Source organism: Watersipora subatra, chromosome 7, assembly GCF_963576615.1.
Source record: "Watersipora subatra chromosome 7, tzWatSuba1.1, whole genome shotgun sequence".
Taxonomy (NCBI): domain Eukaryota; kingdom Metazoa; phylum Bryozoa; class Gymnolaemata; order Cheilostomatida; family Watersiporidae; genus Watersipora; species Watersipora subatra.
Genome location: NC_088714.1, coordinates 32071045 through 32097429, shown reverse-complemented (window position 1 = coordinate 32097429; position 26385 = coordinate 32071045). Strand labels below are relative to the sequence as shown.

Here is a 26385-nt window from a genome sequence, read left to right as displayed (position 1 = left end):
AAAACCATTATTATCTAAATCCAGCCTGTAAATAGTTTCAGTTTTTTATGAAACGGATATAAACTATTTAAAATTGCTCGCAGCTTGTTACATGACGTTTAAATGGGCTGGACGCCGAGAAAAATGAGCTCAAAAAGCGCGGTTTTATCACGAGCTAGCGTTGTTATTGCGCTTTTTAAATATGCAATGCTAAATAGCTTATCTACCTTTCAGAAAAGACTGATATTATTTTTAAGGCTGAATTTAGATATTAATGTATTTTAAAACACCCATCTCTATTATTCTAAATCGGTCTAAACATCCCTACGTAACTTCTGTTCCTAAAAAGCTAGGTTACGTCACGTATTTATGGGCGGAGCTTGTTATGCCGATCGTGTTGTTTTCGAGACCGATATTAAAACGCTATAAAAAGTTCTTCATTACTCTGAAAGTTAGTGGCCTAATCTTTATTTTGATTACAAAATCGGAATCAGCATGTCTGATTTACCTAGTGAATATAATAAAAGTTGTTCGTGGCAGTTATGGTTTAAGCAATATCTCGAGAATCAAAACAGATATTGTTTTACGGTAAAACGCATCTTATTCGAGATGAAATTCTCTACAAGATAAGTATAAAATTGTTTAGTGAATCCCCCTCTTGCAAGACTTCTTTGTGTTGATTGAACACAGTGAGTTTTTTATTGGCATGACGATAACGCTCTGGTTTTCCCATTTTGAAAAATAATTAGAAATGGAGTTATTGAGCCAAAATATTTTTTATTGGTTGCACGTGATTGGCAACAAGGTTGTTTCATTGGAGACAGAATTTGATTGGTCTAGCTAATGTGTGGGCTTCGTAATAAAAAAAGAAGTGAAACTTTATTAATAAGCCGATACATCGGCTTACGGTAGCAAAAGAGTTAATCAAGTCACTTTTTCAATAATCATAAGCGGTTTTTTCTTTTAATTAAGTACAATGGACAATTTTGAGTTGTGGGCATTTAAGAAATATGACAAAGGGTGTCGCAAGCAGATTGAACTTTTACACTTAACAAAACGTAACAGGAAAATAACAAACTGAGACGGCTTCTAGCCCGATGATGCTCGCAGAAGGATCTCACTAGGCTTGAGCATGAGAAATATTTATGTATTTTATATATTTCCTTTATTTCTTATTTTTATACATTTGTGTTAATTTGTTACCGTGCAAAGAATCGAAGCTGTGACAGGCTAACGATGCAAATACTGATACCATAAAACGTAATGAGCAAATAACCTAGTGAGGCACACTCAAGGTTTACACGTAAGGTTTAAATCTTCAGAGAGGCTAGGACTGATCAGATGGTTTGTCGCAACCTTTTGGTTTTCATCGATAACCTGGTTCAACATTGTCACTCGGTTATTATACATTAAAAATAACAGAATCATTTACAAAAGATAAGACTTACTTGTTTTTAGAAAACCTCCAAATTGTGTTGTGAGTCCAGATAGTATCTTGCAGAAAGCTGCATTCAGATTGGCTCGACTCGCATCTCCTGCAAAATTTAGTGAAGCGAATACATGGCTCAACTTCTTTAATAGTTATGCAACAACAAAACAAAATTTTAGGAATGAAAAATACAATTTATAGTTTGCATTTGTTACTATAATCTTTATTATAACAAGAGTCATGTCCGAAGCCACTGTTTGATGTTGGGTAAAAAAAGGATTGCATAGCACAGGATTCGAACTCAGACATTCAGCTGAGCTCTCAGGCACCTTGCTCTCTCCACTACTCGACCACCTTGATGCACTTCGGAAGAATTGTGCACATACTTATTACAGTTAATGCTCTCTTACGGCAAACTGGACTGCAGGGATTTAGCCACTATATAATAGCTTGACAGGATGAAATTGAATGAAGGCAATCATCGATTTCCATCTATATTTTCTTCCAACCGAATTATTTGGCAGACCTTTGCCACAACTAACATAAAGTTTACCTACTTTTATGAGGCTCAAAAAAGTAACTGACATTCTGCTCAATCTATACACTATTTTAACATAACAATGAAGAATGCATCACCCACCTTCCGCCTTGAAAATCCTTTGCATGGCCATGGTTACGAGGTTGGTGGAAGATGGCAGAGAGATTGGTTGGGTCACAGATTGAAGATCATAGGCCTTAGTCTTCCTTGTTGTACCTGGAAGAATACAACACACTGTGTAATGATAGCCAAGCGCGATTAATGCGATCAAAAATCTACATCAGCAAAAATAACATGTAATTCTAAAACATCTCTAGTACAGTACTGTACTATGTACTGTACATAGTACAGTACATAGTACTGTACTACGTACAGTACTATGTACTGTAATACGAGATAAACTACGAGATTGTCACATGATACTGTACTACGGACGTGAAAACAACATCAACATAAATCTGAATACTAATTTTAGACATACATTTAAAGCAATCTAATGAACTATAATTATTGCTTCTTCAATCACCATGCTAATAAATGCAGGTAAGCGGATGATCCCAGGCCGTAGCTACTGATATTCATGAACCTGCTGACTACTAAAAACCTTCCTCCGTCGACAGGCTACTTCTCATACCTCTGAAGCTTGGATTATCTTAAACGGAGTGCTAGTTCTTATTTTGTAAAGATAAGATAGGAAAGTGTATATTAAATATTGTTCAATGTTCAATAGTTACTCTAAACTTAACTTCTGCTCTAACATTCTATATTTGTCTGTCTCATATTCTAGCTCTCTGTACTTGGTTATTGTTCTATCTGTTCAGCTAATCCATCGATTACATATAACACATGCCACTCCTCGATGGCTCATCAAGCAATGACCTGTGTTATATGTAACACACACTATTCCTTGATGACTCTACTACTTCTACCTTCCTCCTCCGCATTCGGTCATAGGTGGGTCATATTTCAGGTGTCGGAACTATGAAACTTTTTGTCAATTAACTCCAAAAAATAAGCAACTTTAATAGCTTCATATCAAGTCTCAAGCAACACCTCATTGATTCACTCGATACACAGTCGTTGTGTATTTTCTCACATTCTCATTTAAATAAACTGACTAACTGTTAACCAGGGCCCAGAGCCATGACTAGCCACTGCACAAGTGGGTCCTCATGGCACCTTTTCTTCTATTTCTCTGTTATGTACTTTATTCAATAAAATAAAACAAAGGAACAGACAATAACAAATGTTGTCTGTATTTTGACATTAACTTGTATTTCAGCCCATTAATACAAGGTCAATTCTTCTCAACTCGCACTTTGTCTGTCTATGTGTTGAGGACCTGTTTACCTTGTTTATATCTACGACTGCTTCCGCCTTATGACCATACGAGCCGAGTTTCCGGTGTTGCATGGGTATCAACAAACAGTTGATAATCAGTTGCAGGTAATGTAGTTGCCTGCCACTTGCCATTAGCCTGGCACTTGGCCGATGAATAAGTTGAGTATGCTACTATCCGTATTGCTAAACTTACCAATATGAGTCATGAGAGTAAGCTTTAGTTACGTTGCGTTCCGCAGTATGCTATGCCTATTTTAACTGGCATAACAACTCATATCGCCTCAGATTCTATCTGCATCTCACGTAGCTTAATTGATAAGATATTGTCCTGGCGAATGGGAGGTTCCAAGATAAAATTCAGCATGAAATGGATATTACATTCCTAAATTTTTATAGCTATAGCTGGACAAATCGTAACACACACAAACTTTGAGATTTCGATATATACTAGCTGTACTACCTAGCATTGCCCGAGTAATAGAAAATTCTTTGGTCAGAAAATTGATTTGTATTCAACATATAACAACATTTGCCATTCTAACTTTCGAACTACATATCATGAGAAAAGTGTTTTGGGTAGTTGAAATGATTTAATAATAAAACTCGTTGAACTGGCGGGTTTATTTTCTCTCGAGTCTCGGGTAATAGAAATTTTGAGCATTTCGATCTTGCGGGTTCGGGTTTTGACTTGCGAGTTCAGGTTTTGACTTGCAAGTTTGGGTTTTGACTTGCGAGTTCGGGTTTCGGTACACGGATTCGTTGAGTAGACGAAAACTCGGTCTCTTGCGCCCTGCGCTCTAAATACTGCTTAATAACCTGCCTGTTAACCCTTTGAACACTGGCCATATTAGTCATTGCGTGTCAGTAACCCTGGGCAATCTATCCAACGATCCAAAGTTTTTAAACTTGTATTATATATATCTGAACGCTCTCATAATATATGATATTTGGTAAAACACTAGTAAAAAAAGTCGGGCAACACACAGCAAATGTCATCAAACAGAAAAAACAGTACTTTACCATTATTCGGGCTGAAACTATAAAAATTTGTATGATTTTAAAAAACTCGTAAAAACATTTACAATAGCACCATAACCATTGAGCACATGTTCATCATTATTTTATGACTCAAAATATACTGGAAAATTATAATTAGTTGTATAAAATTCTTTATTTGCATCCCAATCAGTTATGACCTACCAACAAACGAATCAATTTTTTCGCGATATCGTTCAAATAAAATTTGTTATCAAAACGAAGGAAGTAGGTAAGGATATTTGAAAACTGTTACAAATGGAAGTGAAATTTCTGGTCTAATATCTTGTGCAAAAATTAATTTGATTGGTTTACGCTGTTAATTAGAAATGGCTTTTGTAAACAAAGCCATGTGAATGCTGGTATTCCGGCCAATAGAGGTTCTTACACAACCTACGCAATGGCAGAAAACTGACAGTTGGGGTTCAAACTTCAAAGGGTTAAGACTGCGAGCACGAACACCAGTCGTTTGAAAATAGTAACAAACAATAAATAAAGTGAATAGAATTATAATTGCATTGTAAATTTCAAAATATGCCTGATGTTTGGAAATTTTAGACATAAAACCCGTGTCAACAAACCCAATACCTGAAAAACTCATTGGCCAAGAAGTACTCGTGCCAAGCACTACCATCTACCCGATACTCAAAAAACTCGCACGAAAGGGTGTTGAATATGTACTAGTTTTTGACTTTGACCACCGTCATTATCTTGTATTTGTATATAGCTGTTGTCATACTCTTTGTTCATATTGACTTACTCACCTGTTATGTAATTGTTATGTAATAATCCTTTTACTCTCTTGTTTCACTTATGTAGTAAGTCAGTTGCTGTTTAGCTTTCAAATATACAATAACAAAGGGGACAACTCTAAACTTGTTGCCCAAAAAGTAATTGTGCCCAGCACTACTATATATCATGAGAAAAGTGTTTTGTGTAGTTGAAATAAATTAAGAGAGAAAATAAAAACAACTGTAAAGGTTTTCAAACTTTGTCAAACAACTGTAACTTTCAAATGTCATTTCATGAAGAAAATGTTTTGTGCAGGTCCAATAAATTAAAACAAATAAAACAACTATAAAAGTGTTTAAATGTAAATCTGAAATAATTATTAAGTAATAGGTAAATTAAATTTGTTTTGCAACAATTACAATAAAAGATGATTCGGTAATGATACAATTAATACAAACTGAAAAAACAAAATAAAAATCCTGAAAATGTTGAATTAATAATAATAATTCCTGCATAGAAGTATGTGAGTGTATAAAAAGTGTGTGCATACAAGTGTGTGTATAAAAAAGTTACTGTTCCACCAGAAGCTATTCACCAAAACTTTGAATACGCCACGATGATACTGGTACCTCTCGATACTGGTACCTCTCGATACTGGTACCTCTCGATACTGGTACCTCTCGATACTGGTACCTCTCGATACTGGTACCTCTCGATACTGGTACCTCTCGATACTGGTACCTCTCGATACTGGTACCTCTCGATACTGGTACCTGTCGATACTGGTACCTCTTGATACTGGTACCTCTCGATACTGGTATCTCTCGATACTGGTACCTCTCGATACTGGTACAAATGTAAAAATGAGATAACGCACTGTCTTTGTCTGACCGAATGGAGAGAGAATGTCGAGGCGGTTCTTACGGAGATAATACAAATGTCCGTGTGAAAAGAATCGGCCTTGATTGTGATATAGCAATTAAACCTCGTGAAAAACCAAAAATAGAAGTTCAAGAAAACACGAAAAAGCATCATGTTTCATAGCGTTAATAGAATTTATAAAGTTTCAAATAATTTTAATAGTTTAATAATAATAGTTTTAGCATGTGCATGCGCTATATATGCTATATGCTATATGATAACATACGTGATCAACAAGCCTTGTATAGCTCAGTAGTAGAGTGTGTGGATTTAAAACTTGTGGTCGCAATCTCCGTGAGTTTCAATTCCAAGATTTTAATAGCTATAGCTAGACATACACAGATAAACTTTGAGATTTATATATATATATATATACAGTCAAACATGGATAACTCCGAACTTCACGGGACCGAGCAAAAGTGTTCGAATTATCAGAGCGTTCAAGTTATCAGAGCACCGTCACAAGTCCATGTATTTACTTATTTATTAGTAGATACATGTACATATACAAACTATAATATAAATCAAAAGCACAAATGGCTTGTTTCAAATTAAATGCTTCTCATGTAAAGTTTAAAACGTTTTTACTAAAAAGTATAGAGATTTTTTTATCATTTGAGATTGGTTTGTTGTTTGAGGTGATGTTATTGCCAGGACGCTTTTTAGATTGACATTGGCAAAACTTGATCGTTGTTGAAATGCTCAAAAGAAAAGACATCTTTTTCTTTTGAGCGTTTTACCCACGATCAATTTTGCCGATTTTTCTTGAAGTTTATGCAAAGATTACCTCACTTTACCTCGCTTCCGAAGGGCGATCGCTAAGCGGATGTTTGGTATAACTCAAATTTCACCAAAACCTTTAGAAAAGTCGTTGACAAAAATATTTTGCCGATGGTGGTAATAACGACGCTTATGAATTATGAAAAGTTGAGGTTTACCTCTATGGCTTGGAATAAAGTGACTTTCTAAAGCGATAACAACCGTTTCGGTAGCCGTTAGGAAAAACCCGTTCGAGTTAGCAGTGTTGAGTTCGAGTTATTTATAGCAATTTATCATTACGTAGGAACGGACTAAAGAAACCGTTCGAATTAACCATGTGTTCGAGCTATCCGTGGGCGAGTTATCCATGTTTCACTGTATATATATATATATATATATATATATATAGATTATTTCTCCGTGTGCCAATTTATATTACCTTCATTGTACTGCTGCAGCCACTTTTCGACTATGGCTATGGATATCCTGTTTCTGTGGTCATCTTGCTGTCGCTGATTAAAGTACTTAACAACGAAGTAAAAACAAAGCAATATTCAAACATAAAAGCCATAACAATTACCTGACATTGGTAGGATCACCGGCTGCTTAGCCTGTGAAGAAAGCTCTCCAACTACTTGTATAGCGCTGTTGGAGGGTGTTGGTGGTACTTCCAGCTTAGCTTGTTCCTTTTCCTTCGCTCTCTGTTCTTCAATACCTGAGAGGATTAAACAGAGAGGACATAAGAAAATGAACAACAATGTACAGCCTTATTTTGTGAAACATTCAAAGAAAATAAAGCAACACCTCCAAATCTGACATAGAATCTGATTTATAGGTAGCATAGTTTGCTATCAGTTGTTGTCTCCCCATGCTAGTACTAATAGTAAAATATATTGTAAACAGCAAATGTTTAAACACAAAACAAAATGACAACACCAGACAGTTAGTTTATTAAGTGAACATTGAATGTTAAATTTTAAGACAATGTGAATCTAAGCACTGGAACAAAGAGGCAGCAGAGATGAATTTTTTTCTGCAGAACAAAATAATTAAAGCTACACGCATAAAAAGATAAGATGATGAAGCATAACAACAGACATCTTGAAATAAAAGGACACCAACCCTTGCCAAGACCAGCGCTTGTAAGCTGCACAGCTAATAGCCTTGAGATATGCTTTATTTGCCCAGGAGTTCCAGCAGCGGCGATGGGTGTATATGTGGACTGGAAATGGGCAGGCATCTCATCTGGCAGCATTACCTAGTAACACCAGTTCTAAACATGCAACTACCCTGTGTAATTGGCAGTGCTCTTCTTTATATGATTATAAATATAACACCTATTTCTTCGAGAAAGCACATCATTACTGTATATCAAACAAGGATGACTTTGGTAAAAAAATATATAGACTAGGTGAATGCCCGAATAATAAAAAAGTCTTTGCCCAAAAAACTTATTTTTATTTAACACATACAACATTTACCATTCCAACTTTTAAACTTGATATCATGAGAAAAGCATTTTTGTCCCGTTCAAATAAATTACGAGAAAAAATAAAAAATGCCTACATAGAATTGTGTGTATAAAAAAGTTTACTGTTGCAGCAGAAGCTCGGTGTATTCAAAGTTTTGCTGGACGATACCGGTACCTCTTAATAGTGGTACAAATATAAAAATGAGGTATCAGACTTTCTTTGTCGGATACATTGTCTGACCAAACAGAGAGAAAATGTGGGGGCAGTTCCTTAGTGGGGGCAAAGTATTTAGCTTTTACAGATATACCGAAACTGACAATAGAAGTGTAATGGGCACATTTGAAATTGAAACAGCACATTTCAAAATTACAAATTAAAAAAGTAATGGCAAAAAAAGCTTTTAAAAGAATTTCTAAAGAATAATAACAGTAAAAGGGACTATTAATTAATAATAATAAGTGCATATTTAGTGTGCGCAGTTGTGATAAGGTTATACAGGATATGATATCCTTACATATAGGTAAGGATATACCTATATGTAAGAGCTTTAGCAATAATAAGAATGACTTAGTTTATTGGTTATGCGCTTGTTCATAGAATTGCGATTTGAATATTGAGTTAAAATTCTAAGGGAAGTGGATTTTTAATTTCTAGATTTTAATCGCTATAATTGGGCAAAGGGACAAAAACAAAAAGACAAACAAACACTGAGATACATGTATATGAGTGCGTGCATGTGTGTATAACATGTATACATATATTTTATTTTTATATATAAATGTGTGGATGTTGAAGTACAGTGAGGTACAGATGAGCATACCATACTGAGAAGTACTAGGTCAGCAACATTGGTGTTGTACATCTTTGGAATAATGTCTTCAGTCGTAATTTCAACAGGGTTTAGAGGTTTGGCCTTGTCAGAACTTCCTGCACTTCCTTCAGCATCTTCTTCATCTTCTGCATCAGCCACCACAGGTAGTGCTGGCATCTGGTGAAACAGGATCTATTATATAATACAGTAATACTTCAACTTACGAGTGCTCTAACGTACGAGAAACTTGAGATACGAGCCAGCTTTTAAGCACGTTTCAGCACTAACATACGAGCAATGTTTGAGATACGAGCATGTGAGTCAGTTGCGAAGTATGCTGTAGGTGTTTTATGAGAACAGCATCACTCTGTATTTTTTGACTACTCAGGTTATACTTTTGTACCGTGTTTTTTTGTGCGCAATTTTCAGTGCAGAATTATGTGAATTAAAAGTACGGTGCGTAGATCGAAAGTTTGCCAGTAAAATGAAAGTTAATGGAAAGAAAAAGCAAATGATAACAATTGATATTAAGCAGAAAATTATTGTAAAATATGCGAAATGTGTATGCGTGATTGAGCTAGCTCAGCAATATGACAGAAATACATCCACAATTATCAAACTGAAGGGTTATATTCAGGGCATTTAGTTTGCAAAAGGACTAACAATAGTTTCTAAATGACGCAGCGATCTTCACGACCGCTGATGGAGAGACTGCTCAGGCATTGGAAAAAAGATAAACAATTGGCCGGTGACAGCGTAACTGAAATGATGCTTCTATAAAAGCGAAAAGGCCAGTGGTTAAAATGCAAAAAGGCCTATGTGGAAAGGCCGGTGCTATCTATAAAAATTATAAAAATAGACTTTCGGACAAGTTGGCTAGTGGTCGTGCATTAACCCTTTGTGACGACACCAGTGTTCGTTCTAATCGCAACATGTCGAAAGGGCGATAAAGGTAAACCTCCTTAGGTTTATCTTAAAACAGCCGGCTAGTCGTAAAAGCGAAACAAAGGAAAAATTAGCAAACCAGCGAGAAACTTCCAACTATGAACGCCAAAGAAATTTTAATTACGTTAAGTTAAAAATGAAAGTTTGCTTTTAGGTTTGCTTTTAAGTTTGTTTTTTAAGACTTTGATAAAACCCAAATTTATCAACTTCAACTGTTGTAATGCAGAATAACACTTATATCTCCCTCCCTGGCAAATGCTAGCGTTAGCTGCTACTGTATGTATTTAATTTTACATTTTAATTAATCACATTTCCTTGCATTATTTTTTATTTGTTGCTTTTTGAAAGCATGTGGTAAGTTAGGACAATAACCAACATGTTTTCTTCTGTTACAATATCTTGTTTTGAGTGTTTTATTTGCATTTTTCGAGTATAGAAACCAATCAATATATATTTAATTGTTCTATATATAAATAAATTGCACCAACATGCGAGTAAATTGACATACGAGCTCAGTCTCGGAACGCATTAAGCTCGTAAGTCGAAGTATGATTGTATCTATATTTGTGTGTTATACTGAAAAGTGATAGTAAGTAAAACAATCCACATCTTATGCATGCTAATCTTATTAATTGAATCTTTCAATAGTACTAAACACATGCGAAATACTGGAGCAAGACGCTTAAATTAACTTTGGCTAAAGATGACTTTGAAGGCCAAGTAAAGCAATTTCACAAAATATCTTACTCATATTCGTATACATAAAACACATCACTCCTTGTCTAAAAACTAGAAAAAAGGCTTGCTATAGCACAACTTGAACAAAAATAAATTATTATCTTGTTGATTTTATAACCTCGTCGTAGATTAACTTTAATCTGAATAATTGTTTACCACGCTATGAAATAAAAGTTTTCAAATTGACTTGAAAAAGCGGCTACTAAAATCAAAAAATAAAATTTTATATACTGTATAAAGGAACGGAGATATGGGTTTTGATCGTCACAGCAAAAAGTAATATTGGGTAATAGTGAATGTATCACTGGCATCTGAAACCCTGAACTTCCTACAAGTTTAACAAGCATAGAAACACTGAATATTAGATTCTACCATTTATAGCAAGAAGCTACAAGATTCTACCATTTATAGCAAGAAGCTACAAGATTCTACCATTTATAGCAAGAAGCTACAAGATTCTACCATTTATAGCAAGAAGCTACAAGATTCTACCATTTATAGCAAGAAGCTACAAAACAATCTGTTTATAGAAATAGACAAGAGCAAACGAAAGGAAGCCCACCTCCGTTTTAGCAAACTTTTTATTTCGTTGAATTTCGGCTTCGCTCTCTGCCCTTCTCTTGCGGCTGGCAGCGAGTTCAGATGCCTTTGGCATGTTCTTGGTGACTTCGGCCTGAGTTGCTCCGAGATCTGTCAGCAGTGTGGCTATCTGTGGTATAGAGTCGACTGCAGAAGGGTGCCTGAGAAGGGCAAGCATCTGGAGCTTGAGAGACTTCCTGACTGAACTGACCTGGCTGTTGGCCAACGTGGGTGGCAGATTCACTGGTAAATACAGTTAAATACCAGCTACATAAATTAAAATCAGATTATCTATTGACATAAAAATTTTGACGACCATGACTGTAATAGTTTCTTCAACTAAAACACCAGATAAAATAAAAAAACTGTAACCATCGATCAACCCAAATGAGCTTTGCAAAAAGTATGAATGTTGCTAGCACCGAACATGTAAATGCAGATGTTTATTGCAGGACTTACAGTATTTCCTTATTAATACTCTATGAAAAATGGAGTTCACGATAGAACACTAACCTTATCCCTTGATATTGCTTGTAAAAAAAAGACAAATCGCAGCATTTAACAAAAACTAAAGGTGGGTTTATAATAGGATGAATTGTCGGAATTGTATTTCCAATGAGAGAGTTGTAATTGGAAAGGCTTCTACTCTGTTTATGAAGCTACAAGCTAGTCTGTGTGAAATAAGTTTTTGCAAAGACTTTACACGAAACCAACTCATACTTCGACTGTGCAAAACATGCCATTGTTTTAAGTATTTGTTTTGCCAATGAAATACATCGCTATCTATTCCATTCAAACTGTTTATCAGCATGAACACAAATGAGTCACTCCGTCACCACATGCCAAGTACATGTAATAATAATAGCAATTAATAATTAGTAATTACTAAAATAAATACTAATTAATATTTATTTTAAGTCATCCTGGTGTAGACATATCTGATGCTATTAAAGATATTTTTAACTGATCCTTTAGGAGAACAGAATACATAGTCCAGTGCATGTGATGCTGAATTGTTAAATTTTTTTTAGTTTAGGAAACCAAAAGCAGAGCAAGATTTGACTGTTCGAAAAGATAGCTGTAATGTATGTCTTTAGAAATTCATTTTGTCGGAATGGCCAACCTTGCCAATACTTAATCAGCGTCAAATTTATTGGCAGCGACATTTGCCATTTACACATGTACTGTGTGCGTGGCAGTCTACGGTGACCTAAAAGCTTTTAAACAACTATTTAACTTTGTTTTATATACAAGGTGATTATATCAATGTATTTCATACCTATTCACTGAACTATTACACAAGTGAATAGATGCATTATGCTATTAAATGTATTTTCTACAGACACAAGGGAGACAACTTCAACAAATAATTGTGGTTTTTATTGAGATTTGATAAATAACAATACACACATATTGATAACTTAATAATAGGATTTAGCTCTCATCTTCCTCATCATCATCCTCCTCATCCTCTTCCACACCCCTGTTAGTGCATTCTGTAATAGTGCAGCCACAAAGGTCGCAGCATGCGTGGCATGCGTGGTAAGTTGGCCATCTTACATGAGCATCTTTGACGGCAGCCATTTTTGTCGCACTTGTAATGTACCGTCTTCAGAACTTGTGGTGGTATGACAGATTTCTGATACCAAGTTATTTCTTGTGTGTCTTCTTTAGTCATGTGCCAGCCATTACCTTGAGGTGGAGGAATGTTGGGCTTGAAAGAAATAAAGTCTATATATGTGCAATGTTAATTCATACCATAAACAGCAATGGCATTATATCAAATTGTTAGACAAGCATGTGAAAGCTCTTTATTAGCAGTCCTAGGGTGTGTAGATGTTAGCAGGATAATAATGTAGCCATGTTGAAGAAGAATTATATAACACAAATCAACTGTTTTTTTCTACTAAGATTACATTGCACTGATAGGTTTATGTTTGAGGTGAGTTATTTCCCCCTGCCGAATAATTATGATCTTTAACCATATTAAAGAGTCTCAAGTTGAGATTTATTAATAATCTAGTTCAGCGCCACTATGTTTGGGGTTGTTGTTTTGCCTCAAACTACAACTGAAACAGATTGTCAATCTCTATAGTGGAAGGGCACACAAATTACAACATATACCATACACCTTTTATACCTATTATTCTACACACTCTATACATACCACATCTTTCCTGTGTAATCTGTTAAATAAAATCATGCTTTGCAGTGCTGAGTGTTTCACATGACAAACAAATATCAAAGATAGAATACCTGTTCACACAGAGACTATAAAGCACTAACAACAATAATATTCTTAAAAAGAAATAGAATAGGAAATTTACCTCTCGGCGTCATATACATATTTATCATAGCAGGATTTATGGTATTTCAGCTCTCGAGCGACAGCATCACTCCAGCTAAACTCCCGCAAAAGACGTTCATCTCCAAGGATCTCTGCACAGTCCTAGAGTTTATCTTTGAAAAATAGCAAAACCAATAGCACAACTCAAACATATACCATAAATTACAGGTTACCTTTAGTAGGTCAAAATCGGATGATATCGCCATAATAATACTATGCCATAAAACCAACTACAGTGTAGATCAAACCAGCCGTCATAGATTATTTAAACATTCTTCATTGACTTACCTGCAGTGTTGGACTGGGTTTTTCGGAGTTTATCAATAGTAGTGGTTACACATCCAGTCTTGCACTTGCGTTCCTTCTGACACAGAATACATATTGGAGGTAAGATTGGTCGCTGGTTTGCCACTCGTTTTCTCTTAGCAGGCTTAGGTGTCTCCCCTATACCCTTATTTTCCAATTGAGATTCATTAATATTGACAGCTGGGTCTGTCTCTGGCTGTGGTGATTTTACGCAAAATGTGCAAGCTTACTTTCATTTTTGCAAAGAATATGTTTATATTATGATGGAATGAAAGGCTAAGCTGGGGTGGCGGGTTCTCAACCATGTAACTTGACAACCCTGAGTCAGACCATTTTACACATACACACTAGACTTTTGTGTACTCTGCGTAAAACAGTTGCATCTCATATATACATAGCCTTAACCCTTTGCGATACTGACGCTGGTTGGCAGAGCTATTATGTCACCACGCGAACGTTTTTTATAAACTGATTTCTGGTTAGCGTATTGTCTTTTTTATTCAATTTTTTACTAATAGTAAACTACAATAGATTGGTTTCTACTAGCAACAAAAAAAGCCGTTTTGAGAAACAAAAACGATCGTTTCAAAAACGATCGTTTCAAAAACGATCGTTTTTGTAACAGTGAACGAACGAATAATCAGAAATAAAAATATATTTAAATAAAATTGGGAATTCTGTTTGTAGCTTGTTTGTGCTTTTGTTTCTGCTTTCTGAATGTTTTCTCCAGAGTGGCACAACTTTATTTACTCTCGTGGCGTCTTCCGAAGGCTATAAGCAAAGGAGATCGTTGTTTGAGATAGCATTACTCAACTCACTTCAGTTCTCTTTTGAGCTGATTGTAATGTGTTCTTGTGAGTGAAATGGCTGTAGCATTTCTCATGGCAGCTGATAGTGATATCTTGAGAGGTGTTGGTAGTGGTAGAAGATGATGATACTTCTAGTCCCTTGGAAGATCGTTGCAAATAGAGTCTGGATAAACTCCTTTGTGGCTCAAGATAATAGTTAATATATTTCTGAGCATATGACTCGGCAGTGCCGAGCCGCTTTGATGATAAAACAATCACGTTACAGTTGTCATTTTCTGATTTCAGACAGTGAAAAGCACATGAGGTAGCAGCCTTTTTCTCCATTTCAACTTGCAAACATGCATGCGGCTTACGCACTACTTTTTTAATAATAACAAACCGGATTACTCATAGTAAAGCGCATTGCTTAATATGGCGTAGTAATTATAAAATCATGACCGCGCGTTGTGAAATAGTGCAACTGTATTTTGTAACATTTTTATTACAAATGGCAAGTTTTCAGATTCCAAGAACTTTATTTTAGTTAATTTATGTTACATTAACCATTTTAAAATTATCAAAAAAACTTCTGCTGGCCGTTTTCTGATATTTTACAATTCAGCATCACATGCACTGGACTAACATAGGTATTGTATTTTTGGTGCTATTGAGAGATATGATTGGTCAAATTCATGTTGTATTCCGTCAATAATGACCATCATAATCGGACAAACATAGTATGCGCATTTCACTGATGTTGTATCGGCCACTGAGACACTTTTCGTTTTACACCAAACCGACTTTGCTGGCGTGGAAGCAACTCCAACAAATCACCCTGATGTAAACATACCTTTAGACTGTAACCTGATTGGAGGGGGCAAATTATTTGTGAAATAATACTCAAGCTAGAGGAATAGCTCCGCCAATCAATAAACCAAACAACTTCCTGTTAATGATGAACTGAATAATCACCCTAAAATGTCTATAATTTACATTCATTTACAAACATCTAAAGTAGTCAATTATCCAAATCGAATTGCAAACAGTCAACGTGAATGAGATGCTTTTTAAGTTCATATTATTTATAAATCAATGTTTTTTGTGATAAACATTTGCAAAACCAAATTAGCTAAGCTAGATTTAACTATTAGTAGGAAGTTTGTCACTAAATTGTGTGAATAAACTCATGAATTCATTCTTACAGCCAATCATCAGCAGCAAAAGTAATCAATGCTCTCCTCTGACACAGAAGATGTGGCTAACTGCAAGCTCTTCCCAGCAGTTAAGAGAGAAAGTATATATTGATCGCAAACACTAATCTATTGATCAAAGTTAAAACTACAAATAAGGAGAGTATCTAACCGTGCAGAGACTCAAATCCTTGTATAACTTCAATCATGAACTGAGGCCTCTTTCTCGCTATTGTAGTCATGCTAGTCATACATGCCATCAGGTTCACGCTGCAAGTATTAAAAACATGATACACATGAAGTTAGGTGGTAGAAATATAGTTGAGATATGTTCAATGTGACAGGTAACTGATATATGATGCAATAGATAAAAGCCCTTTGCAATATACTGATATACGATACAACAGGTAATAGCACCTTGTAATATACTGATATATGATACAGCAGGTGAAAGTAAGCACCTTGTAATATACTGATATATGATATAGCAGGTGAAAGGAAGCGCCTTGTAATATACTGATATATGATACAACAGGTAAAAGTAAGCACCTTGTAATATACTGATATATGATACAGCAGGTGAAAGTAAGTACAGTCAAACATGGATAACTCGTCCACGGATAGCTCGAACACATGGTTAATTTGAACATTTCCTTTGGTCCGTTCCCACGTAATGATAAATTGCTATAGATAACTCGAACTCAACACTGTTAATTCGAACTGTTTTTTTGCCCAACAGCTACCGAAACGGTTGTTTTCGCTTTAGAAAATCACTTTATTCAAAGCCATAGAGGTAAACTTCATCTTTTCGTAATTCATAAGCGTCGTTATTACCACCATCGGCAAAATATTTTTGTCAACGACTTTTCTAAAAGTTTGGTGAACTTTGATTTATACTGCGATACGATGAATAGCACGGGCTAGCCGGGTCACGCGCGCAAGAATTTTCGCCACGCACATACAAAACAAAAATCGCATGTTGTTTTTGTTTTGTATGAGCGTGGCGAAAATCCTTGAGTGCGTGACTCGGCTAGCCCGTGATGAATAGTTTTCCGACGTTGATTTCGTGTTGAATCAACGTCGGAATGTTGAATGTTTAAAACGTCTTAAAAATGTTGTAATTAAACGTATACGTTGTCTGAGCTACAAAAAACTATTCATCGTTTGACCTAAACACAGAATACGTGTGTACATTCAATAAGTATCTATTAAAAAAGCGTGAGTAATATAGAATGTACCGTAAAACCTCGTAAAACTTTTAATTGAACAGCCTCGGAGTGTTGCTCTTAACGAATCCCAGGTAAAGTAAGGTAATCTGCATAAACTTCAAGAAAAAACGGCAAAATTGATCGTGGGTAAAACCCCAAAAGAAAAAAATGTCTTTTCTTTTGAGCATTTCAACAACGATCAAGTTTTGCCAATGTCAATCTGAAAAACGTCCTGGCAATAACATCACCTCAAACAACAAACCAATCTCAAGTGATAGAAAAATCTCTATACTTTTTCATGAAAACGTTTTAAACTTTACATTAGAAGCATTTAATTTGAAACAAGCCATTTGTGCTTTTGATTTATATTATAGTTTGTATATGTACATGTATCTACTAATAAATAAGTAAATATATGGACTTGTGACAGTGCTCTGATAACTTGAATGCTCTGATAATTCGAACACTTTTGCTCGGTCCCTTGAAGTTCGAGTTATCCATGTTTGACTGTACCTTGTAATATACTGATATATGATACAGCAGGTGAAAGTACTTTGTAATATACAGATATATGATACAGCAGGTGAAAGTAAGCACCGTGTAATAGACTGATATATGATACAACAGGTAAAAGCACCTTGTAATAGATTGAGAGGTAAGAAACTCCAACATGTGTTTGAAAGTCTTTTTTCCATCTTCCTCCAGTTTCTTTTTCTTGAGAAAACCCTCTTCCTCTGATATTATGTCTAGACTCTGGTCATCTTCTTTGGCATCTGAGTCGGGTGTCTTCCCTGATAGGACAAGCACCACGGCCTCACAGAACTTGACTGCATGGGTGCGTATGCTATAAAATGACACATATGAACACTAACTGAAAGCAACATAATTTAAGAGCGTAAAATATTGAACACAAGCGCTTGCAAGTCCTAAATACCAACAGGCTGGTTATTAGCGAGACACTTGTAACAAAAGAATGAGTAATACCGACTTTTTAAACATACCATAGTATAACATACCATAGTATGACATACCATAGTATAACATACCATAGTATGACATACCATAGTATAACATACCATAGTATGACATACCATAGTATAACATACCATAGTATGACATACCATAGTATAACATACCATAGTATAACATACCATGGTATGACATACCATAGTATAACATACCATAGTATGACATACCATAGTATAACATACCATAGTATGACATAACATAGTATAACATACCATAGTATGACATACCATAGTATAACATACCATAGTATGACATACCATAGTATAACATATCATAGTATGACATACCATAGTATAACATACCATAGTATGACATACCATAGTATAACATACCATAGTATGACATACCATAGTATAACATATCATAGTATGACATACCATAGTATAACATACCATAGTATGACATACCATAGTATAACATACCATAGTATGACATACCATTGTATAACATACCATTGTATAACATACCATTGTATAACATACCACTGTATAACATACCATAGTATAACATATCATTGTATAACATACCATTGTATAACTACTATTTTATAGAATATTGTTGTTCAAATGGTATTTAACTGCTAAATAAAGATTCAATATGTATGAACAATGGAGGTACATCACTTAAAAGGCTTGAAGTTGTCATTATAATAGAAGCACTTGGTAAATAAGAACACGCATGCCAAATATTGGTTTTTCAACGTTACGTTACGGTGCAAAGGACAAATAAATGTTTATGCTTATGCACCAATAAAAAGAAGTGCAACAGAAGGCTTTAACAATTTTGTAAAATCAAACACACGGTCATACTCCGCTTTTACTAAAACCCGACTTTGCATTTAAATTTTTAGACATTTATTGAAAAGTTCAGACAAGCCTACATAGTGAAGAAGTTCAAAAAACTGAGTCGTTTTTAATACCTACAGATCAGCCAACATCAAGATTAAACTCTATATGAATCATATTGAACTTCTTTAAGTATAAATAACAACTGCCATAACTAGTTACTAAACATGGTGACTTTGAAATGGCTTGTTTGTAACAATGGACAATAAGCCTGAATCACTTAGCAGTAAAGGAATAAGGAAATAGGGGTTGTATTGTGATGCATATAAATAATAGTTTATATAGAGACACCATAAGTAGATTCTATGAAAATATTGACTACAAAAAATGCTAAGCCTGTTAGGGCACGCAATGACCAGAAGATTATTCCATGTGTCTTCGCTTTAAATTAAAGCCAAACTTTTTATTCCATAAATATTTTACCAGCTCACGCATCCTTCTATTTTCTTTGTTATAGTTTGTAATATTTATGTAAACATCTGGTCTATCACAGAAAATGAATACTTTAATGGCCTCTATTGCCTCTATTCTTACACTTTTCAACAATAGGAACCTTTTGTTTATAAATGATAAATAGGGCGGTTTCAAGTATTACCCATCATTGTCATCATCGAGTAGTGAAACAATATGGTTCTTCATCTGTGTGAGGTATTTCCAAGTCTCCTCCATAACTTCTGTGACGCTCTTGGCTTGCATTATCCACTAAAATGGCATCATTGACATAGAACAAACCAAATATATAATACAAAATCAATCGCTAGAGCTTCTTCGATTAATGGTAAACACTACATGTGCAGTCGAGTAAATGACCATTAGACCTACTACCTATCTAGCAGGTAATTATAGATTTAGCTAATACATCTGCAACTCACACCGTGCAAGGACTAGTCTGTGGTAGATTCACCAATGAAATCAGCGGTTTGTTTAAAAAATGTTGTCACTCCGGACTGAGTCTATTATTGTTAATTTTTAAAAGAACAATTTGACTTTTCACTGAATTCACAACACTGTGTGAAAGAATCTTAAGTTACTGACAAATGGAGTTCCTAGGTTTTTATAGTTAATCTTGTTGATTCCAAGATTGGCAAAAATTTTACTCTTGCGACCCTCTTAAACATCTCGTTTTTCTAGGTCATCATCAGACCGAGTAACAATCTCATGACTAGAGATGTACACCAAAGCTTCCTTGGGTCTTGACTGCATACCAAAGAACGACATGCATGTAAATCTTTCCTTTTAAACACAGAGTGTATAACCCTGTACTAAACTAAAGTAAACAAACTTGTACTCATCAATGTACCTAGCTCAGTCCAAATACAAGACATAACTCTGTACTCAGTCGAAGTACACAACTTTACACTTAGTTAAACTACTCCGTCAAGATACATAAACATGCACTCAGTCACAGTACATAACCCTGTACTTAATCTATACATATATAAATCTCCATTTTCATCTTGTTTCCTGTGTCCAGTTATGGCGACTGAAATCTAGCAACAAAAAATCTGCACAGCACTATAATATAGCTCCCAACAATTTCAATGGCAAGTTTGTAGACACATGCACCTAAACACAAGGATAAGCCATTCTTATCATCCTATAGTAGCTTATCTACAGTTAAAGCTAAATATGTATGTTTTATTACGAATTAATATTACGTTTAGCGTTTGTTTGTCTTATGAAATTTTTTTAAAAGCTAATTTTGATATCCATTATTAATTTTTTGATTTGTAATTTTCAATGCGCCATTTGATTTTCAAATGTTCCGTTACAGTGTAACTGTAACGGCAAAAATTCAACCTCGCTTTGCATTCGCTAGAAACTGGGAAACTAAAAACTGTTCAAATAGACATTCTCGAGTAAGGAATTGCCTCTACATATACATTCTCCTGCTGTTTGGTCAGACGAGGTACCCTCATACGCTTCACGAATGTATTTAATTTTGATATCTCATTTTTATGTTTGTATGAATATGAAGAGGTACCAGCATTGTCGTATTCAAGATTGCAACAGTAAATAATTTTTATACATGCACACTTTTATATACTCATTGTTATTATTAATTCAACATAGTCATGATTTTTAATTTGTTCTTTCAGTTCATAATAATTGTATCATATTATTTTTCATTATAACAAAACAGACTTTAGTTTTTCTCTCAATTTATTTGAACTGCACAAAACACTTTTCTCATGATATAAAGTTCAAGAGTTATGATGGTAAATTTTGTACACAGACATGTATATGTTAAATAAAAATGAATTTTTTGTACAAAGATTTTTTTATTACCCGGGCACCGCCAGGCATTCATTTAGTAAAGTTATATACACCAATGCTCAGTCAAAGTACATAACCCAGTACTCACCCTCTAAGAACATAAACCTATACTCAGCTACGGTAAATACAAATCTACACCCAATGACAATATATAAATCTATACCAACAAGTTATGTCTGAACAACTGCAGTAAACAGTGTTTATAATGATGACTAATTACCCAACCTTCCTATCGCTACAATAAACTACGGTCATTAAAACATGCTGTTAGAGTTGGTGACTAACCTTGATGGCAGTTCTATAAAGACTCCCCATGGACAGCATCACCTTTTTCTTTATGTTTACATTCTCATCATATAACAAGATGTTCAGGTTGCCGATAATCTTTGACAAGATGTCACCATCAACTTTGCTACAACGACCTCAGCTCATCAGCCTTCATAGAAGACTAAGTTGCCTAATAGCTGGCAGCGGCAGCGATGAATAATCAGTCAGTTTGAGCAAAGCAAACTGACACGGCATGAAATCTTTAAAAACTTTTAATAATTTGATCAAATATTAACAAATAGGGAATGAATTTCATGCCGACTCTTTTCTTTCTGATACTTTTAACAAACTTTCTAAAACTTTTGCGAAAGCTAACCCAATATTCTGTCCTACATCTATAAACATCAGTTTGGGTCTGAAACAAGCGCTTCTATTTATGGCTTCAATCGTTTTCTTCAACATTTGAAATTTTAGGTCTGAAGGATAGTTGGCTATTTTCTGCTGACTCAATAAATTCATCTACCTACTCGAATGTTATACTATGGTTTAGAGCTTGTTGTTGAAAGCTGTTTGTCGCACATGATAATTTAATGATGTAGTCGTTCTGAGGTTTACACAAAACCTGAGTGCTAGTTTTTGCAGTGATCTATAACAGTTATAACAGACAACTGAAAAGCAGCATCTTGAGTGACCTCACTAGCTACATGTTGGTCACAAATTATACCATGGATCTTTGAACTTTTTTGATTATGACTTGCATAGCTATAATTTAGCATAGAACCAAACAATATACACCAAATGCATTAGGACTACAATTATAAACAACTATTATAAAAAACCTCACCATGCATGCTCTAGAAAGGTAATGACAAACTTCCTCACATCTACACTTGGGTCAGATTGAAATCCGATAACTTCCTGCAGGCATCAAAGAAATTATGATAGCATAAAAGATATATCTGTAGTTGTATGGTAGTTTTTTTGAAAAATTGATATGCAAATTTAATAAGATGACTAGTTTCAATTTTAAAAATATTTGATAGCTGCAGTACTTCAATAAAACACTGATTGTATATTTACATGCAAGTGAAAAAAATGTCGATTTCATGCCAAAACATAAACAATTAAAAATGAGTTCAACAGTTACACCAACACCTCTACGCCATCACATCTACGCCATCACATCTACGCCATCACATCTACACCATCACATCTACACCAACACCTCTACGCCATCACATCTACACCATCACATCTACGCCATCACATCTACGCCATCACATCTATGCCATCACCTCTACGCCATCACATCTACGCCATCACATCTACGCCAACACATCTACGCCATCACCTCTACGCCATCACCTCTACGCCATCACATCTACGCCATCACATCTACGCCATCACATCTACGCCATCACATCTACGCCATCGCCTCTACGCCATCACATCTACACCATCACCTCTACACCATCACCTCTACACCATCACCTCTACCCCATCACTTCTACACCATCACTTCTATGCCATCACCTCTACTTAAAGACTTCATCATCATTAATTGTCAGACTTAGAACCTGATGCAAATAATGAATCAGAGATATCAGGCAAATATAGTAATGATATGCATTATGTTTGTAGGTCGACTTACATCAAAGAAATTGTCCAGCAAGTTTGGATCTTTGTTAATAATAAGTTCCTGAACTTGTTTAAGCAAAATGACCTTCGCTGCCCCCTGTCGTTCAAGGGAAGCCTGGTTCAGCAACTCAACCACCTGTTATATAAAATAATTAATTGGTGAATTCTCATACTTGTAAAGTGTTTTTCTGAACATCTGTAATATGCTAATGGAAATTGTAAAGGTACTATAACACTACAATGACTTGACCAATTCAATTATTACCCAGGTGACACTGACTACTGCAGCAACCTAAAGCTGTATAGGTGTATTCAGCTCCGTTATCTTTAACAGAAAGATTGCTTCATCTATCGTAAAAGGCCATGATCGTTAAAGAGGTTATGTTCAGTGAGCTAACATTTAACTCTTTTATTCCATCATTTCCCACAAAAGTTATTTCTAGTTACCAGTCACAGAGGTAACTATTTTTATAGAAACCGTATACGAATGTCTTTATAAAACTTGGGCAAAAATGGTGTTCAAACCAAGTTTGTTGGCACAGCAACTTGTGCAAGCTCTTTTATTCCTACTGGACTTTATTATAGCGTTTCTTAAATTAGAACCGTTTAATTTAAACATATAATAAGTAATAGCTTATTGGACTAACTTACCAAACAGCAACGTAACAAAAGCTCAAGTATTTTATTTTACAAACCAGACTGAAATGCCTTGTGTTCAAAGTGTGCTTCTCATTCATCGAGGCAATTGCATTAAATACTCATTAGATGTGATGCTTGCCAATTTTTAAGCCTTAAGTGAAATGATTAAAAATGTTACAGTATTTCAACACACCAATGCTAAATAACACTTTTAATAATCAGTGTCAACTGAACAGCTATTAATTTGAGTAATGACTGTGAATCGTGTGCCTTATATTAACACGCTTCAACTTATGGATTTATGCAACTTATGAATTTATGCAGCTTATCATTTTATCATATTTTTAAGCAATTATTGCAATAAATTGATTTTAAAACTTTATAAAAATTACACACAGCTGCATAACTATTGTTAATATTTTAATAGCCCCTTACGTTTTGATGGCGTCACACTGGGAAACAGTCCCAACATCGACAAGTCCGAACCTAGACAAGTCCCAATCTCGACAGAGGTTGGTCCGAATCTAGACAAAGGTTGGTCCGAACATCGACAAAGGCTGATGCAGTTTTACAATAATTTAATCTTCAACAAATAATAAATGTCTTTTTGCAGTTCTATCCTCACTTCAAAAAATAAAAATCAAAGCTACTCACTGAAGTTTAGATTTCAAATAAAACATTTTGCTAGCATAACAGTCAACCATATTTATGATTGTTACTTGTTTTAGCATTCGTTCTATATTTAGGTTGGGCAAAATATTGTTAGGCCTACATAAGCTGGGGAGTGCTGCATCAAATGGATCACAAGATATTTTTGTGCAAATAAGTCTTTTACATATAAATCGCTCATTTACTATGAAAATAGTAGATGGTAAAATAGTAAAACTGCTGTCGAGATTGGGCCAACCGTTGTCGATATACAAACTCGTCGAGTTTCAAACCAGTCGAGGTTCGGACTATAAACCGTCACACTAATTATTAACATTAAATAATAATATATCGAACTCTTGAAAATCCATAAAGACAACATCTCAGTTTGTTATTTTCGCACATCTTTATGCGCAAAAATTAAATTTAAGCAAGCTTCCTCTCCTTTTAAACAGCTTTATAGTTTCTGAAGAACGTTTATTTTAAAACTGAAAATATACCATTGAAACCAATAGCTTTAAAAAACAACGAAATTGTGGCATCATTGCTTAAACGCCCGAAGACTAAAAATTACCTTGCTATATTTATATCGCATTTAATTTTTTAACATCTATAGCACCGAATCGTTTGTTGCATGAACGCTACCAAAAACAGACGCTCACGAGAAAATGCATCTTGCAATTTTCTTACTTATATGAAGCTAAGAACCTACCAAGTCATAGGAATTGTGTTCAGCCATGGCTAATCAATTATGTAACTTGTAGAAACAAACAAAACAATGGCTGATTCGACTAGTTATTGTGATCGGCCTGGGAAACGCATTTTAAGTAAGCGGTGACCAGATTTTTTCTACTTTCGCACTCCGAATGCTAGGTGGAAAGTAATAAAATTGGGCTCGCTGTTCGATTCAGTAGTTCTGTAAGGAAAAACTGTGACTAAGTACTTTTTGGCAGGAGATAGAAAATAGTTTAACAAAGACGATAATTGGTCAATTTGCGGCACCGGATACAGTGCCACAAACAAATTTTGGCGAAGTGCGTTTCTCATTGTTTTTTGTTGAAACCTATCGTGCTTATTGCTTTATATTACATTAAGTCGATTATATTTACTGTCTGTAAACATAAACGTTCTTTAAATAAAAACCGTTTAGCTTTTCTTTTTTGAATAATAACACGTAAACATTTATTTTTTTGAATACTTGCTGTATTCAAAAAAGTATTTGTTGTGATTAACATCAGCAACACCGTTTCTTTGTCAGCTGGATCGTACTCCCTTTTTACATATTGCCACTTAAAATGCGTCATATGCTTTATATTAAAGCCCTAATTTTTGGAGTGCACTGTTTTTTTAAAGTTTTACTGAAGTGAACACGTAGTTTCATGGTGATTAACGTTTAAAAATAACCTTTCACTAACTTAAAAGCACACTGTCTTAGGAAAGTCAAGTTTTTGTCTAAAAAACTCAACTTTTGCAATTATAACCGCAGCTTACAATCAAGTTTTTATAAAAAAAATGTTATGTCAAGTTGTTTAGCTAATGCACAAAATTGTTACAGAGGATTTCCTATACTTATGTTATAACTGATCTTGTTTGAGTTACTCATGCTTTGAATGCATGTAGATCTGAACTTAAGTGCCATGATTATTCATGGAAACGAATTTCGTTCTGTCTGCTGTCCAGTTTGGTGGTTGATGTACTGCCAATCAGTGTTACTTGTTACAAAGATCACAAACACACATTTGCTTTTTAAAATTGTTTTTCACCGCCATGCTCATTGAACAGCTGAATCAGTTATCCGTATTCATAATATTTCTTTTAACAAAATAATTATATATAGAAAAATTAAGAATTGTTAAATAGAGTTACGGGTAACATGAAAAAACGATTGTATGTTGTCGAAGCTTTATTCATATTCACATAGGCT

The 26385-nt window shown here is 34.9% G+C and overlaps 1 protein-coding gene across 1 annotated transcript in view; it reads right to left on the bottom strand.

Annotated features, from left to right (window-relative positions):
* LOC137399404 (symplekin-like) overlaps positions 1 to 25301 on the bottom strand; it is a 41837-nt gene extending 16536 nt beyond the window's left edge. The window contains exons 1-13 of the mRNA XM_068085502.1: positions 25174 to 25301; positions 23188 to 23310; positions 22381 to 22454; positions 21555 to 21681; positions 19588 to 19694; positions 17756 to 17962; positions 16083 to 16180; positions 11263 to 11522; positions 9027 to 9194; positions 7857 to 7992; positions 7315 to 7449; positions 2049 to 2162; positions 1428 to 1514 (exon numbers count right to left, since the gene is read on the bottom strand). Of these exons, the coding sequence (XP_067941603.1) occupies positions 1428 to 1514; positions 2049 to 2162; positions 7315 to 7449; positions 7857 to 7992; positions 9027 to 9194; positions 11263 to 11522; positions 16083 to 16180; positions 17756 to 17962; positions 19588 to 19694; positions 21555 to 21681; positions 22381 to 22454; positions 23188 to 23310; positions 25174 to 25200 (1663 nt within the window). The 5' untranslated portion in view covers positions 25201 to 25301. The remainder of the gene's footprint in view (positions 1 to 1427; positions 1515 to 2048; positions 2163 to 7314; positions 7450 to 7856; positions 7993 to 9026; positions 9195 to 11262; positions 11523 to 16082; positions 16181 to 17755; positions 17963 to 19587; positions 19695 to 21554; positions 21682 to 22380; positions 22455 to 23187; positions 23311 to 25173) is intronic.
* Between the last annotated feature and the right edge of the window lie 1084 nt (positions 25302 to 26385).